The sequence below is a fragment of the Atractosteus spatula genome, chromosome 1 (assembly GCF_055471065.1).
Source record: "Atractosteus spatula isolate fAtrSpa1 chromosome 1, fAtrSpa1.hap1, whole genome shotgun sequence".
In the NCBI taxonomy this organism is placed as follows: Eukaryota; Metazoa; Chordata; class Actinopteri; order Semionotiformes; family Lepisosteidae; genus Atractosteus; species Atractosteus spatula.
The window spans coordinates 52636346-52652314 of NC_142706.1; the positions used below are offsets into that span (position 1 = coordinate 52636346).

At 37.5% G+C, this 15969-nt stretch overlaps 1 protein-coding gene across 1 annotated transcript in view; it reads right to left on the minus strand.

Annotated features, from left to right (window-relative positions):
- Positions 1-15969, minus strand: part of ttc29 (tetratricopeptide repeat domain 29) — a 96139-nt gene that overhangs the window by 23951 nt on the left and 56219 nt on the right. Inside the window, exons 9-10 of the mRNA XM_088930094.1 lie at positions 8114-8237; positions 1499-1730 (exon numbers count right to left, since the gene is read on the minus strand). Of these exons, the coding sequence (XP_088786220.1) occupies positions 1499-1730; positions 8114-8237 (356 nt within the window). The remainder of the gene's footprint in view (positions 1-1498; positions 1731-8113; positions 8238-15969) is intronic.

The window sequence follows — 15969 nt, forward strand, 5'->3', positions numbered from 1 at the left end:
CATTTGATGCAACAAGTTCTTAATATGTGGTATCTTAAAACAACTTTTCTTTACTCAGCCTTTATTTTCTCCCCAAATTCAATTACTAAATTCTTGAACTGTAACGTATTAATTTAAAAGCACTGAGGCAGCCAGTAGGAGTGTATTGATTGGAGTATAATGTCATGTGCAAAGGCGAGAGCAAGATGAGAAGTGTTTTCTGTTTAATGGCCTGAAATAAAATAGGTGGGAATGGCCTCTAATTAGCCAACAATTGCTGGATAACCCAGTTTCCCTCCTATGATAGCCCCCCCATTGGTCACCAGCTGGCAGTTTGTCTTGTGTTTGCAAATCACTGCTGACTGTAGTGAGTGCCTCCTTAAAAAAATGAAAAAAAAAGAGAAAAAAGAACTAAAAAAAATAGGGCTCCAAGGGTCTCAGCTGCTGGGGTACAGCTTGCTGCTTGCAATGAGTAGCAACTGTCAGTTTATTTTATCTCAGGCTTTTCATCATTCTGCAAAAATTGGTTGGTAGAAGCCACCTGAGAGTCCCAAGGATTCGTAGGCTACAAGTCATTAGCTAGGACTACTCAATGATTCAGGGGCAGAAACTCTGCTGAATATTGCTTTAGATAAAGTACATCTTAACTCTTGATTCTCTGATAGGTAGAATCATTTCTTGCAGATGCCAGTTCTAATAACTCGATACCCTGCTCTCGTGTTTGAAAAAGGACAAGGCTACAGCACCTATGAACTGCTGAACAACAGCAGACGAAATAGCACTGACTGCTGCATATAAGTATACCTAAGGCACTGTTGACTCGAAAGTGCCTTAGTATTACTCTCTCAAACCAAAGAAAATTCTGGGCTTGTTAACTATTGGATTGGATTGATGATCAATCTAAGGCAGACCTTAAGGAAATTAACATGATTTGTATTGAATGATTCAAAGGGACATGACAAAACCAGATAGGAGATACATGAATAAGTGGACTATGCCAGCAATGTTACATTTTTACTTGATTTATGTTAAAAACAAATAAACAGCCACCTATAGTATACTCTATGGATATATGAGTTGCAAATATTTTTATACTTATTGAATAAAGCACTGGAACCTTTAACAAGCAATCATGTGGTATAAGAATTCCTGTTGATTGCTGTGTAAAATACACTTATATTTTTCATATATACTGTATATATATATTTTTGTTTTTTTAATAAATAGATCAGACTTGTATTTACATATATTATACATAAGAAAAATAAAAGTTAGATGATAAATGATGAAAGTATAGTATTATATTAGGGCTATTAATAAAGAAGGATATCTACATTATGCACTATTATGGGTGAAGGGTTCTTTGAGAAATCTAATATCAATATATCATCTTCCTTTGCTATAAAGTAATCTGCCATTATGTAGCATCATCATAATATCTAACACAAAATACAACGGGAAAAAAAAAGCTTGCCCATTAGGAGGCCAGCACTAATGTGTTTCATGACCAATGACTTACACACTGTACTTGGATCGCTGAACATGTCATTTCGACTATCCTTCCATGCCAGCAGCTTCTCTGTGTTGACAAGTCCAGTTGCTTCCATATGACTGCTAAACGCTGTCATCATCTTGCGGGCTTTGGCAGCACCAAGGTACACCTGTGTTTTCTGTAGCAGTGGCAGATCTCTTAAGTTCCTGGTGATCTCATAAGCCTTCGCGAAATACTCACAGCCCTTGTCATATTGACCCTATTAAAACAGATCAGAGTGGAGAAAGAAAGATACTGAGAAAGGGCTATTTTAGAATGATAAGGGGGCACTTAGCATCCAGTAGCATATTTGGATTGTGCAGTAGGAGCCCTCGCTGCAAGTGGATGTTTTTATAATGCAAATGCCCATGGGTAATTCAAGGGTTACACTTCAGATGCTGTTAAGATTGCTTATGAAACAAGAATAGGACAGTAACCTTATAACTTGTGTGCTGGGAATTCCTTAAAATATGAAACAAAGAGGTATTGGGGGACTTTGAAATTTTGTCTTTGAGTGTACTGTGTGTATTACACTAAGTCAACAGTGGAACGTGAGGTTATAAAGATATATGTACCCCTCCTCTTTCCTTCTGCCTCTTGTTTCTGTTCAATCTAATACCAGAGGTAGCAGGGTGACACTAACATTATGTTTTGTTAAAATATCTCATCAAAAGAGAACAAAAGGTCATGCAATCTCCAGAGTTATCAGGTATATGTTTGCCTTTCATTCTCAAAATGCAAAGGCAAACCCTGGGTTTATTCAAATATCAGGAGCTGAAACAATACTGTGTTTATTTATTTTTTATATTTTATTTTTTATAATAGTTTGAAATATTATTATTTACCACAAGCTGATAACAAAACAAGTGGATAAAAAAGATAACTTTAGGATATTAGTGTGATGATTTCTTTGAAGCCAGCATTTACCTAATAAATCATAAACTGATAGGAAAGACATTTGCTTCTTCCTACAGCCGAAAACTAAAATGGGAAGAAACAGGCAAAAACACCATTTTAAAAAGCAATCAAAATTAAATTTTATAAAACAGATTTTCCTTTGCCATAGTACCCTTGCCTTGAAATTTTCATGACAATTTGTTTGTAAAATGACATCTGAACACAGATAAATATTTTTTCTTTATTACAATAAGTTAAAGTGTCTCTAAAGTAGGAGTAACGAAAGGCTTCATCACAGCTTCCACTGTACAAATTCCTCCCCTTGGTAGCTTGTAGGCATATACCTATTTAGCCAGTTATAATTCAGCTGTACAGTATGTTGTGCAACACAGTTATGTACAGCTCAACTTGCTGTGTGTTCTGCAGGTCTAGATCATGTCAGTCTCAAGGGTAAGTTGTACAATCTTTCTGATGGGCCTAGGGGCTTGGTTTAGGAGGCCTGCTAGGAAAAAGTCTTATTTTCTTAGGTTTTATTATGCATCTGTTTGGATCTCTGCTGGGAAAAGAAGTCACACACACAATGTCTGAAAGCTTGTAGTACAGATCCATTTTCATTATAGTAAACTCTCAACATAGAAACAATACAACAAATTAAATAGAGATGACAAATGATTTTTAAATTGTTGTGCACAGTCTAATAAGTCTGTGAAAATGCAAAATCTACATTTATCAAACAAAATCTCACTAAATGATTCCAAAAACACAGCTTTCTGGTGGCTTTATATCCTCTCTATATGACATCTTATTTAAAGTAAAATTCATGCACACTGAGAAATTAACACTTATAGACATCTAATCATGGTGATTCCTACCCTTAAGTTATTGTCATTGCGAATTAAATTAATTGTTCATGTATTAATTCAATTATATGGGAAAAGTAACTGTATTTAGAAGTTACAACATTAGAAATTATTATTTTTTTAATTAATCAGAGACTACATGTAATTCATAGGAAAACAAGCATATGGAACATTTTGTAGGGTTTAAGCATTTATCTGCTTAAAATATGCCCTTATAAAGGGCATCATCCATCCATTGTCAGCCTCAGAACACATGACTACCCCCCCTCTGGATGGGATACAAGTCCATCACAGGACAACAAGATGTCTATAGGAGGGTGGAAGCAATCAAAGAACATGGTAAATAGACCAGAATCAAACCCAAGACCATAGAGCTATGAAGGAGCCATATTAACTGCTTTGCCACTGTGTCATCACCTTAAGTTGAAATTTTGAAGCAAAACTTATGAACAGTATTGTAGCGCTCTCTGGTTCATGTGGGTATGCGCCCCCACCGCTGCTGCCTCAGGTCGGCCCCCTACCGCTGGGGACTCGAACCCGGGCCTCCGGCATCACTAAACAGGGACCCAGCCAGCTAAGCTCCAGCTGGCTAAGCTAAGCCCGGAAATCTCCCGTCAGCCCGGTGGCTGCAGTCCCTGCTATTCACAGGGAAGGGCGGTGACGTCACCATGCTGGTAAGCCGGCTCGAACAACCTGCAATGTCCACCGTATGCGTTACAGTATATTATGTATCTTTAAAATAACTTTAAAATCTTTAAACATATAACTATTATATTTTAATTTTTTACAATGGAAAGAAAATCTTCTGTAAAGGCAAACCAAGTTAAATCCATTTAAATCCAATACCCAAATAGTCATGTGAAGGCCAAAGATGATGAAGGGACACTCAATTCAGGATACACATTTTAAAAATACATTCTGAAACATGGTAAAATGTTAAGTTACGTACTCTGTTGTTCTTTACATTCTGTGATTTTCTATACAGCTACTGTATGTAGGAATGATTGTGAACTCTATTACATTGTTAAATGTTAGTTCACATGTACTTATTTCTTTGCTGCTCAAGTGCTGTTAAAAGAGATAATAAGGTAAACCCAAGATAAGATAAGACTTTATTGATCCTGAAGGAAAATTGAGGTGTTACAGCAGCCCAGCCCAAGAAAAGCAAGATAGACATCAGAATAGGCTAAAATTAAAATAACTACAGCATTAGAGTAATTAAATACGTATATAGAATACAAAATAAAATGAATAGTTAGCAAAATAGGTGTGTGCAAAATATGCTAATAGTCACTGTAAAACAATAAAAGATGTGCAAAATGTGCATATATAAATAGATACAGATTGAAAATATCAAAGTATAAACAGTAAATTAATGCAGTGTCCAAAAAGTACACGAGTGCAACATGCTGTCCATAGATGAGCAGATGAAGGGCTAACAGGCCTAGCCTAGGGCAGTGTTAAACACCCTGACAGCCACCGGGAGGAAGGACCTGCAAAAACGTTCCCTTGAACACTGTAGCTGGAACAGTCTACTAAAAGTGCTCTGCTGTCTAATAACAGTCCCATATAGCGGATGAGAGGCATTGTTCATGATAGCTGTGATCTTGGCCAGCATTCTCCTCTCAGCCACCATCTCCAGGGGGTCAAGGCTCAGCCCCAAACACAGCCAGACATCTTGATGAGTAAATTGAGCCTATTCACATCTCTTGCCATGATGCTGCTGCCCCAGCACATAACAGCGTAGAAGATGGTCACTGCCACCACCGATTCATAAAAAATTCGTAGCAGTGTTCCACACACACCAAAGGACCTGAGCCTCCTAAGACTATAGAGTCGACTCTGACCTTTCTTGTACAGGGTGTCAGTATTAACAATCCATTCCAGCTTATCATCCAGGTGTACCCCTAGGTACTTGTATGTCCTCAACCTGGATGGAAACAGGGGTCAACAGAGACTTATTCCTCCGAAAGTCCATTACCATTTCTTTAGTCTTGCTGATGTTGAGTTGGAGATGGTTAAGATGACACCACTCCATAAAGCTGATACTCAGGTTCCTATATTCTTCCTCCCTCCCCTCACTAATACACCCCACAATTGCAGAGTCATCCGAAAACTTCTGCAGATTACATGCCTCAGAGTTGTACTTGAAGTCAGAGGTGTAAAAGCTAAACAGGAATGGCGCAAGGACAGTCCCCTGTGGAGCCACAGTACTGCTAACAACCTGTTCGGACACACAGCTCTGTAGCCGTGTCAGCCCTATTAGAGGCATTACTTTAAATGCTGGCATAAAAACAAAAGCATTTGTAGAAGAAATTCTACATTAGTTTGGTGGCCTCAAAATCATGCCGTTCATGTTTATTTTGTAATATTTGATTAGGTCTTGTTTTATCATTTAGGGTGGATGCTAGGTTCAGGTTTGTGGCAGACAGATTTGGCCAAGTTGGTAACACTGGGGGGGACAGTGTTATATACTGTATGACTTAAATACTGTAGGTTAACAAATTAGAAACTATCCTTTCCAAAGTGCTCCAGAGGGGCTTAACTGGGGCAGTGCGGTGACTCTGTGATAAGGATCTGCGCCTGTGGCTGGAAGGTTGCCAGTTCGTATCCCGCGGCCAGCAGAGGAATCCTACTCCACTGGGCCCCTGAGCAAGGCCCTTAACCCCAACTGCTCCAGGGGCACCGTATAAATGGCTGAACCTATGCTCTGACCCCAAGCTTCTTTCCCTGTCTGTGTGTCTGTGTATGTCATGTAGAGCAAGTTGGGGTATGCGAAAAGACAAATTCCTAATACAAGAAATTGTATATGGCCGATAAAGTGATCTTATCTAACTGGTAATGACGCTCATTCATAATTAAAACAGATTAAGTTGTATAGTCCAGGCAAGAATTCTCAGGGGTCCCACAGTAAGAGAAAAAATAGGTGCTGACTTTTTCAGGATGAGACAGTGCAGGCTGCACATGAGAACAGGATTGGGAAAGAAAAAGAGCTTAATTCTTGGGACAAGCAAGAATGGGATACATGCATATAAGATGGGAAAATGCAGGAACTATATGCATAATATCAGTACTAAATGCCCAGGCTGCAAATATTGGTTTTCCTTCCAGCCAATCAGGAGTTGGTATTGTAATTATTTAACCAATTAGAACAAGATACAAAATACATTATGAATTAAGAAAACAAAAAGCACTTAAGCAATAAAATAAAAATGTGTTTGGTTGTATTTGAAAGGGTAATAGTCTTATTTTAGAACACAATTGTGGAGGTGACCAGAGATTGTTTGGAAAAACTTATGTTAATGAAAAGTGACTGTAACTTATGCATTGCTGCAGGGTAAAAGCAATGCTTAGCAGATATTTAGGTGACATTTTGTAAATGCAAAGGAGATGAAAATGCTGCATGCAACACATACACACCTTTACTTATATTTAAAACCAAAACAGGGGCGAGTGGCCTTAAGAGGCACTAAAAGCCGTACACCCTTAGGCAGAAAAATACAAACTCAAATCACATCATTTTCTTAAGAATCAAAGTTTGCCCATATACGTCAAACTGACCCTTGCTAACTCTGAACTCGAGACTGGTGTGAAATGGCAAGGGTTCTGGAGCTTGACCCAACATTGTATTGACATTGGGTCAAATCACTGGAGAGCAGCTGCTAGCGAAAGTATCCCCTGCTCAAGGACAGTGCAAAAGAAATGAGAAAGTTTAGGCTTTTGTTTTGGTTTTGGAGTTTTTTCTTTGCCCCAGTACAGCACTTATTTCTTTACCCTATGGCTGCGTTTTATGTTTGTTTCACTTAGAATTATCTATAAATGTTCATATATACAACATCCTGCTCCAGGTTGTATCACAGATAGATTGCTGAAAATATACACTGTGCTATCACAAACTATCAAGCTCTGTTCCAGACATAGTTGGCTGAAGTCTGATCTATGTTATTGGTTTACTGCAAACAGGAGATCCTATGTGGTGGTGCATAATTAGCTCTGTACCTTTTGTTTGTTTGATTTGTTAAATGAGCCAGGATATCTTTGGTTTGCAGTGTAGCGACGGGCCTTTGGGTTCATACCAGTACCAGCAACAAATACTTTGTTTTTCCAATAAAGCTTGCTCTCCTATGAGGCTGCTTGAAGCCAATTGAGATATTTTCAAATTGTTTAACATCAAGAGAACTGCTAATGTCCGTTGACAATAGTTCTTGCTTTCTCATATTCTTTGTGTATTAACAGTAAAAATTGCAAATGTAGAAAAGTTCTGAATTGCAAGGCACTATTTCTATTTTATATTGCAAAATTTAAAATATATATATATTCCGCACAACGCTGAGCTTGTTAAATGACAATAGACAAGTATAATGGACATAGCTACCCCACACTGGTATATAGTTCACAATAAAGAAAAAATAATTTTTCTTTAATAAAGCCCTTTATATACTGAGTATGTTCACTATACACACACCAAATGTCTCAACTTACATACTAATGCGTTACGTCACTCTATGTAATTGACTATACAATTGATTTATATTAATATCAAAATATAGTCTGAAAATGAGATACACCAGAATGAAAAACACCAATATAAATATGCTGAAATAAATAAAATTATCCTTTTTTCCCAAGGAATTATTTTCTTTATTTTTTTCCATGTGGAAAAATATGATTTTCAAGGAGTTGCATGTTTCACAGGAACTGCCCATGGTACCTGTAGATTAAATTTTAATGTATTTCACACATATAATATCATTTTGAATTTCAAGAATTGTAATGATATATGGATTTCTTCAAGAACATTGTATACTGTATACTTATTTTAATGACATTAGACACAAGCACTTACTCTGGAATTGAAAATGACTCCCAGGCACATACAAGCTTCTTCTAAACTTCGACTCTGGTCACTTCCCTGTGACACCTCAACAAACTTCTCCAGGTATTCAACAGACTCTGCAACTTTTCCTTCACTAAAATATCAAATAGCAGACATACAATTAATTTACACAATTTAAACACTTTAGAAATTATGTTAGCTTGAGAAGATAATTTGGCAATATGAATTTAGTTTCTTGAGCTAAAGCTTGTCTATCACTCTACAGTATTGTATGTGGATACAGTAACTGTAGATCTTTCAAACTTCTATGGATGGCAGGAATATTGTACTGTATACACAACCAGCACCAGATCACCCATGGTTAGTTCAGTAAAAGAGATTTCTAATTCTGCGTTTTATACAGTATATACAAATAATTATTTTTTACATATTACTTTGACTAAATACTGTATATGCAAAACATAATTAGAAATCTCTTCAAATAATTCTGTATTTTAGCAGTGAGATTCAGAATACTGTATTTATATGTCTTCACTTACAGTTATTTCACTTACAATGAACCCTGCTAGATCTTAAAAATGCCTGAAGTGTATTTCCTATTAAATCTTTCCATTTGTCTGGGTACCTTTTATTTTGTAGTTCATGTTTAGTATGGAATTGGTGACAGAATAAACGAACAAGCAAAAAAGACCTAAAAACTTTACCTTCAACAAAAGAAGAAAGTAGTTGAAAGGTGAAAGGAATGTAATAACAATTTACTGGAATAATAAAAATATATTACTAACTTTCATATCCCTAATAGTTTAACAACTTTTATTACAGATCTTTGAAGAGAGTAAAATGACCTTTTTAGCAGTTTTAAAATAGACACAAACTATTTAACCTTTGTATAGAAAAATGTAACATAAAGATACATACAGCATTCAATGATTTTGATACTTTTATAGTCCACATTAAATAAAATAAGGATTGCCTGATTTTACTGCTTTTGAAGGCAAACAAGTCTTCATTTTTCTTATTTCCACCATTCAATTCAAATCCTAAAATAAATGTAAAAGCCCACACCTTGATATACATGTAACATAAACAAAGAATGCAATTAGGAAGTTACTAATTAAATAAAATAAAAGCATTTGACTTCCTAACATTTAGATGGATAAATATCACCCTTTCGTATAGTTTGGATATGAATTAAAATATCGTGTGAGAAAACAGAATCCCTGGGTCCAGAGATTGAGACTGAGATAGTGCAGACTATTTGTGTATCAAGGTGTTTCCAATTTCCAACTGGGAAAACAGGACTGTTAACACCCACCTCCCTTGACAACTGTCCAATTATGTATATCACACTTGGCCTACTGTTTGCACTAGAAGTAATCAATAAAGGATGTGGTTGAGTGAACATAGATTTTGGTTGAACCAATGCATGAAAACTTAATCATTTGCTCAGAGTGGAAAAATCAAATAGAGCAGGGATGAAACAGCCACTCAGGGGTTTGACGATTGTGCCACCAAGTTTGTGGGCCTGAGCTGCTAGCAATAAAGCGAATGGGATCAGTGACAGGTGGAAATCTAAAAGGCTGCTTCTATTTCATGAATTAATGTAAACACTACCCATGTAATTATTTCTGTGGTCATTTTTGGAAATTTCATATAAGACCCGCAGGTCCAATTTAATGAAAATCCTCAGCTTACTGGGGCGTTTAATTGTATATAAGGGAAATCTAAGTGTGAAGAGATGAAAAAAATTGAAAGCATAACCTAACAAGTGGAAAATTTTATTCAGCTAAAACATAGCATTTCTGTTTAGATATTGCCTCTTGTTGATACTTTCTGGAAAACCTAAATATAAATAAGACAATTGTGGAGGCATATCTTTTTAATTTCAAGCCAGTATGAGAAGGTCCATTCTGCATAAACTAGAGATAATACCAAGCCAGTGCAATAAAAGGAATAACACAGTTTTATTTTTCACTAAAGGTGACTCCATTCCAGGGTAATTATTGTTGGCTATCACATCAAGCAAAATTTGCAAGTACTGTAATTTTATGTACTACTGAATTACTTTATATGAATAATACTGGCTTCAGTATGCTCAGGGTTACAGAAACTATATTGTGGGCATAATATAGACTTATATTCTACATGGCATCCTTTTACTTGCCAGTCCTACATTAGTTGGAATAATCTACTTTAGAAGGCAGTACACTGATGATTTTTTCTACTAGTTGTCTTTGGGATTACACATGTTACTGTATGTTATATTCCCTATTACCTTATGCATTTTTGCATATATTAACTGCAGGTAGTCATTTCTATTATTTTTGATAGGTGGTCATTATTTATTAATTTATGTTACAGTACCTGGATTTGTATTCATGGTCCTAACTCTGTCAATTGGAGAAAATGCCATACTTTGCAAAATAATAACAAAATAATAAACTTTGGTAATTATTTTGCTACCTGTACATTTCTTAGGAAAAAAAGCAAGACTGCTCTCATACAGTACTTCATTTTATAGTGGGAATATTTTAAGTATGCTTTCTACTCTATAGGAACTAATGACTTGGTTGAAAACCTACTGTTATATTACATATTATTTTTATATATGTATACCACATCTAATTCATTATTATCATCACTGGCAACCCCACATGCTTGAGTATAATTGTCTTCCATGATCCTAATAAGACCAATACAGTATGTGATCTACATACTCTCTGACTCTCTGAGGGTGAGCAGACATTTGCTTGGGAGATATATTGTCAATATGACGATTACAGTAGCAAAAAAAAAAACATTTTTCAAACAATTAGCAAAACAGATCAACACTTAGCCAATGCACTAGTTACAAATACCACTTACCATAATTAACAGTGGAGAATTACTTGTCTTGTACAATAAATGGCAGGTTTGAGTAAACTTTTTATTTCCATAAAATCTCTGAAAAATTAACATCCCAAAAATGCTAGCCTAGTACTGTGGTAGGCATGATAATGAGGATACCAGGAAGCAAAAATAAAGTTTACCAACTTAGAATCAGAGATCTTTTGAAAAAGATGTGAGTGTACACCCAGCTTGTGTAATTTTTCACTATGTACAAGGAATAAAATGTGAAATACCGTACTGCAAAAAATAAAACTAAATGGACATTACAAAAAGAAAGGTGGCGGAGATTTTAAAAAAGAGGTCATAAAATGTGGAGTAGCACAAAAGAGCAACTATCAGAGCACTGATCATGGTCCTCCAGAGCATGAAACTTGCCAGTTGAGCAGCAACAATTCCTCAATGGTTTCTTCTCACACATCAGTGAATGAGGACTGAAAGATGTGCTGCACTTCTCCAATGCTGTTATCAGATAGCAAAATGTACATTTATGGATATAAGAATTATTTGTCCATATTGTTACAATGACAATACTAACTCCTCTGCAGTGTTTTCATCTAATGTAAGTTTTGGGTTTAATAATTAATCTACACATTGACACAAAAATATGGTATGAGCCTGTCCATAATCAAGTCTTTTCTTCTAAGGGATGTTGCCAACAGAAAATGTGCAAGGAGTATTTAGGCCTGAGGAGGATATGTGCACACTGAAATTAGAGCCCATGGAACTCTTTACCACTCTTGAAAATGAGAACTAGGAAGATGCCAGCTGCTGAACCCAGTCTCTTTTGAAAAGAATCTTCTGGATCATGATTTTTAAGGTTGTTTAATATGCAATCTTTCTTATAAATACACCCCTGAGCTCGCATCATAGGTGGTTATGAACTGATATTGGTGGTTTTTATTTTATGCACCAGTATTAGAGCTTCACTGAAAATGTTTTGCAATTTAAGTTTATCTATCATTGATGTGCTTATAAGCTGTGAAGTCAAAAGTGTTGTAAAGGATTTGTGCAACACTACATGCATATACTGTATTCTTCAGTGAATTGATGTTTACAGCTGTACTTTCTCTACTTGCTGTACACAAATATCATACTTTAAAAGCCTCTCCCTGCAGCCTACCCAAGTACCCACTATCCACCATCCACACCTCAATGTGGTGTCATTTTGTCTTGTACAGTAAGTAATACTCCCAGCTATTTCAGTGGCATGGGGAATGAGAGTTGGGAGATGACTTTATAGGCTCACCGACAATTTTATTTAATGCCCTTTCCATTACAGTGAGGCATGCTAATCACAGAGGCAGAGAAAGAAAGTGCAGGCATCCGCTGGACATAGAAGAGGGATTCATGTTATTATAGCTGATTACTATAAGTTTGCAATTACTGTTGTTTGTTATAGTCAATCAATGTTATTTTAATTAACTTAAGGCCACTGCATTAGTACTTCAATTATAAGACAGGGTTACTTACTGTATGTCTTTTAACCAAACACTGTATACTGTAATGCATTATAGACTTGGCTATTTATGATGGTTCTCTGCATTGAACCTTCAAGAATGTCGACACCCTACTATAAAATGTTTTTAATTATTTCCGAAAAAGAATAGATAAAATTTCAGTAACAGCAACACTATATTTAAAATATGTTTCCAATTAATTAGTGTTTCAATTTTCAAATATATAGAATATTCTACTATTTATTACAAATACTATTCAAAGCAATTGCATTATTTATACAATTACAGTAAATTCAGCCCAGAGTTCCTTCAGTTAGATGCATTACAATTTAAGTTCTGAGGCCTTTGTATAAAAAAAAATCAATTACATTTTTTTTTCATTTTGGGCTAGTATGTAAACATTATTAAAATCCACTACAGTACGAACAATGATCAACTTTGTACAATGCATTTCATGCACTTGTTTCTCATTTAAAGAACATTTTGTGTCATAGGTTCAATGATTACTGCTGTCCTGTATTTTAATAGACCACAATAAATGGTACATTTAAATTCTTTAAATTCTTTCATTTAAAAACTATTTCATTATTTTTTTTAATTTCTCAGAAAACTTGTCAGTCAAATGTCTCAATCTTATGCATTCCACATGCTTTCCTCAATGGTCTCACATTCCCATTCACACTGTGTTAACCAAACGCTCATCTCACAACTAATTTTCCTATCACAGTTCACTCCTGTCACTGTATCAGTTCCCCTCTTTTCACACTTCCCTGCTCACTATTGCGGATTCTCTTCTCAAGCTCCCTAGTATGCATTCTTTTCTCCTTCATTTGTTCTCTGCCTGACCAGCTTAATCTCTGGTTTACGACTTTTGCCCTTGTGACTCGGATTGGTTTAATCGCCGTTTTGTCTAACCTTGTTTTTTTTATGGATCTACCTAAGCCTTTCTTTTTGAGCCCTTCACGGGGTCCATATTCCCTTCTCTGCTGTTACTTACAGAATAGTGAGACAGCAACATGAACCCAGCGGGCCAGAACGACCCATTTGCCATTCTTCAACAGCAATCCCAGGCTCTTAGACAGCTGACGGCGGCAGTTCAATGATTAGTGGACCACATCGCTCATTCACCACCACCTCAACAAGCTGCACTCGTGCCAGTCCAACCTCTCTTCGGCGTCTCTAACCCCTTACCCCTCCCTGTCCCAGAAAAAATTGATGGAGAACCTGCTAAATTCTAGAACTTTCCAATCGAGTGCTGAACTTTCCAACCTTGGACTGGGCGACTAATCTCCTCGCCCGTAATCCCCCTGAGACCACCGACATAAACTTATTTCAGGCCGCCATGCAATCCATTTTTGGTCAATACCATCCACATCATTTGGGCGTTTCACATCTCATCTCTCTCACCCAAGGATCCTGTTCATTCCAGGATTATACCACGAAATTCCGCTTTTTGGTTTCCCAAGTCCCCTGGAACCAGGAAGCTCTTATTCATCAGTTCCGCTCCACGATGTCCAATGAACTCAAGGATCACCTTCCATACCTGCCACTCTACTTTCCTTCCTTTGTGAGATTGACATCAGACTCTAGGAACGTAAATCTGAATTTCAGACAACCCCCCACAAAAAATTATCTGCTGAGGAGAGGAGCTGCCGGCTTTGTGAAGGGTGTTGCCTCTACTGAGAGATGTCCAACTATCTCCAATCCTCTTGCCCAGTCCACCGTCCTTGCACTTCCCTGCCCACTGCTAAGGTCGGTATCATTCCTACCCCCTCTTCCACATCTGGGCCTTTTCTTCCTGTAACCATGTCCTGGGATAAACTTCAAGAATCTCTTTTGGCTTTTGTTGATTCAGGTGCTGAGGAAAATTTCTTAGACTCTGGACTTGCTAACATCTGGAACATTCCACTTCTCCCTGTCTCACCCCCCATTCGTCTACTTACCCTTGATGGATCCCCTCTTTGTTGGGTGGAATGGCAGATGGTACCCCTTACTGTCCACATCGGCGTAACCCACACAGAAAACATTCAATTCCTCCTCCTCCACTCTCCTTCACATCCTCTGGTTTTGGGATATCCATGGTTATTTACAAAAGCACAACCCTCACATTTCCTGGTCCAATGGCAATCTTCTTGTTTCTAGACCTCAATGTCTCAACCAGTGCTGTCAGCTACCTCTAAGACTTTCTGTCACCCATGTCCCTCAGGATGAAGCCATTAAGATCCTTCCCCCCTACTCTGACCTTCACCTGGCATTCAGCCAGCAAAAGCACTCTTTACCACTACATTGGCCCTACTATTGCACCATTGATTTACTACCTGAATCCCTGCCCCTGAAAGGGAAAATCTAATCTCTGTCCCTAATAGAATCTGACGCCTTGGAAGCTTACATCCAGGAATCCTTAAAGTCCGGTTTTATACGTCCTTCCACCTCTACTGCTTGAGCTGGATTTTTTTTTGTTGAAAAAAAGGATGGATCCCTGATATCTTGCATTGATTACAGGGGTCTCAATCAAATCACAATCAAGAACCATTATCCCCTTCCCCTCATCTCCTCTGTGCTAGAATCACTTCAGGGTGCCACTATTTTTACCAAACTCGACCTTCGGGGTGCCTACAACCTGATCCGCATTCGTGAGGGGGACGAATGGAAGACGGCCTTCATCACCACCTTTGGCCACTACAAATACCAGGTGATGCCTTTTAGTTTGTTTAATGCTCCTGTCGTATTCCAGAATTTCATGAAGAATATATTTAGAGACATCATTCACAAACACGTGCTAGTCCACCTGGATGATATTTTTAATTTTTTTCCATAACTTACAAGACCATATTCTTCTCGTCCGCGAAGTCCTGACTCGACTTATCCCCAATAAAAAATATTTGCCAAATTGGAGAAATGCACCTTACATGCTTCCAGGATACACTTTTTGGGTTATATAATTTCATCACTCGGGGTTGAAATGGACTCTGCTAAGGTTACCGCCATCCGGGACTGGCCCACCCCTGAGAACCTGAAACAATTACAGTGGTTCCTGGGCTTTGCTAATTTTTACCACTGTTTCATCAGGAATTTTAGCTCTACTGTGGAACCCATCACTGCTCTAACCCGTAAAGACCCTAGACAAGGCAAGTGGACCCCTGAAGCAGGCTTTTAACCATCTCAAGAAGCAGTTCTCCACAGCACCTGTTCTCCATCATTCAGATCCTACTCTTCCCTTTGTGCTCTAGGTCAATGCCTACTTAACTACGACCTCAGGAACAGAGAGCTTTTGGCCATCAAGCTCGCCCTTGAGGAGTGGAGGCACTGGCTGGAGGGTGCCCAACATCCATTTACTATCCTCACTGATCACAAAAGCTTGGCCTACTTGCAATCTGCTAAATGCCTCAACTCTTGCCAGGCCAGATGGACTTTGTTCTTTTCCAGATTCTTCTTTTTCATAACCTATATCCCACGTTCCAGGAACATCAAGGCCGATGCCTTTCCTGCCTTCACGATCCCTCTGAAACCATCATACTA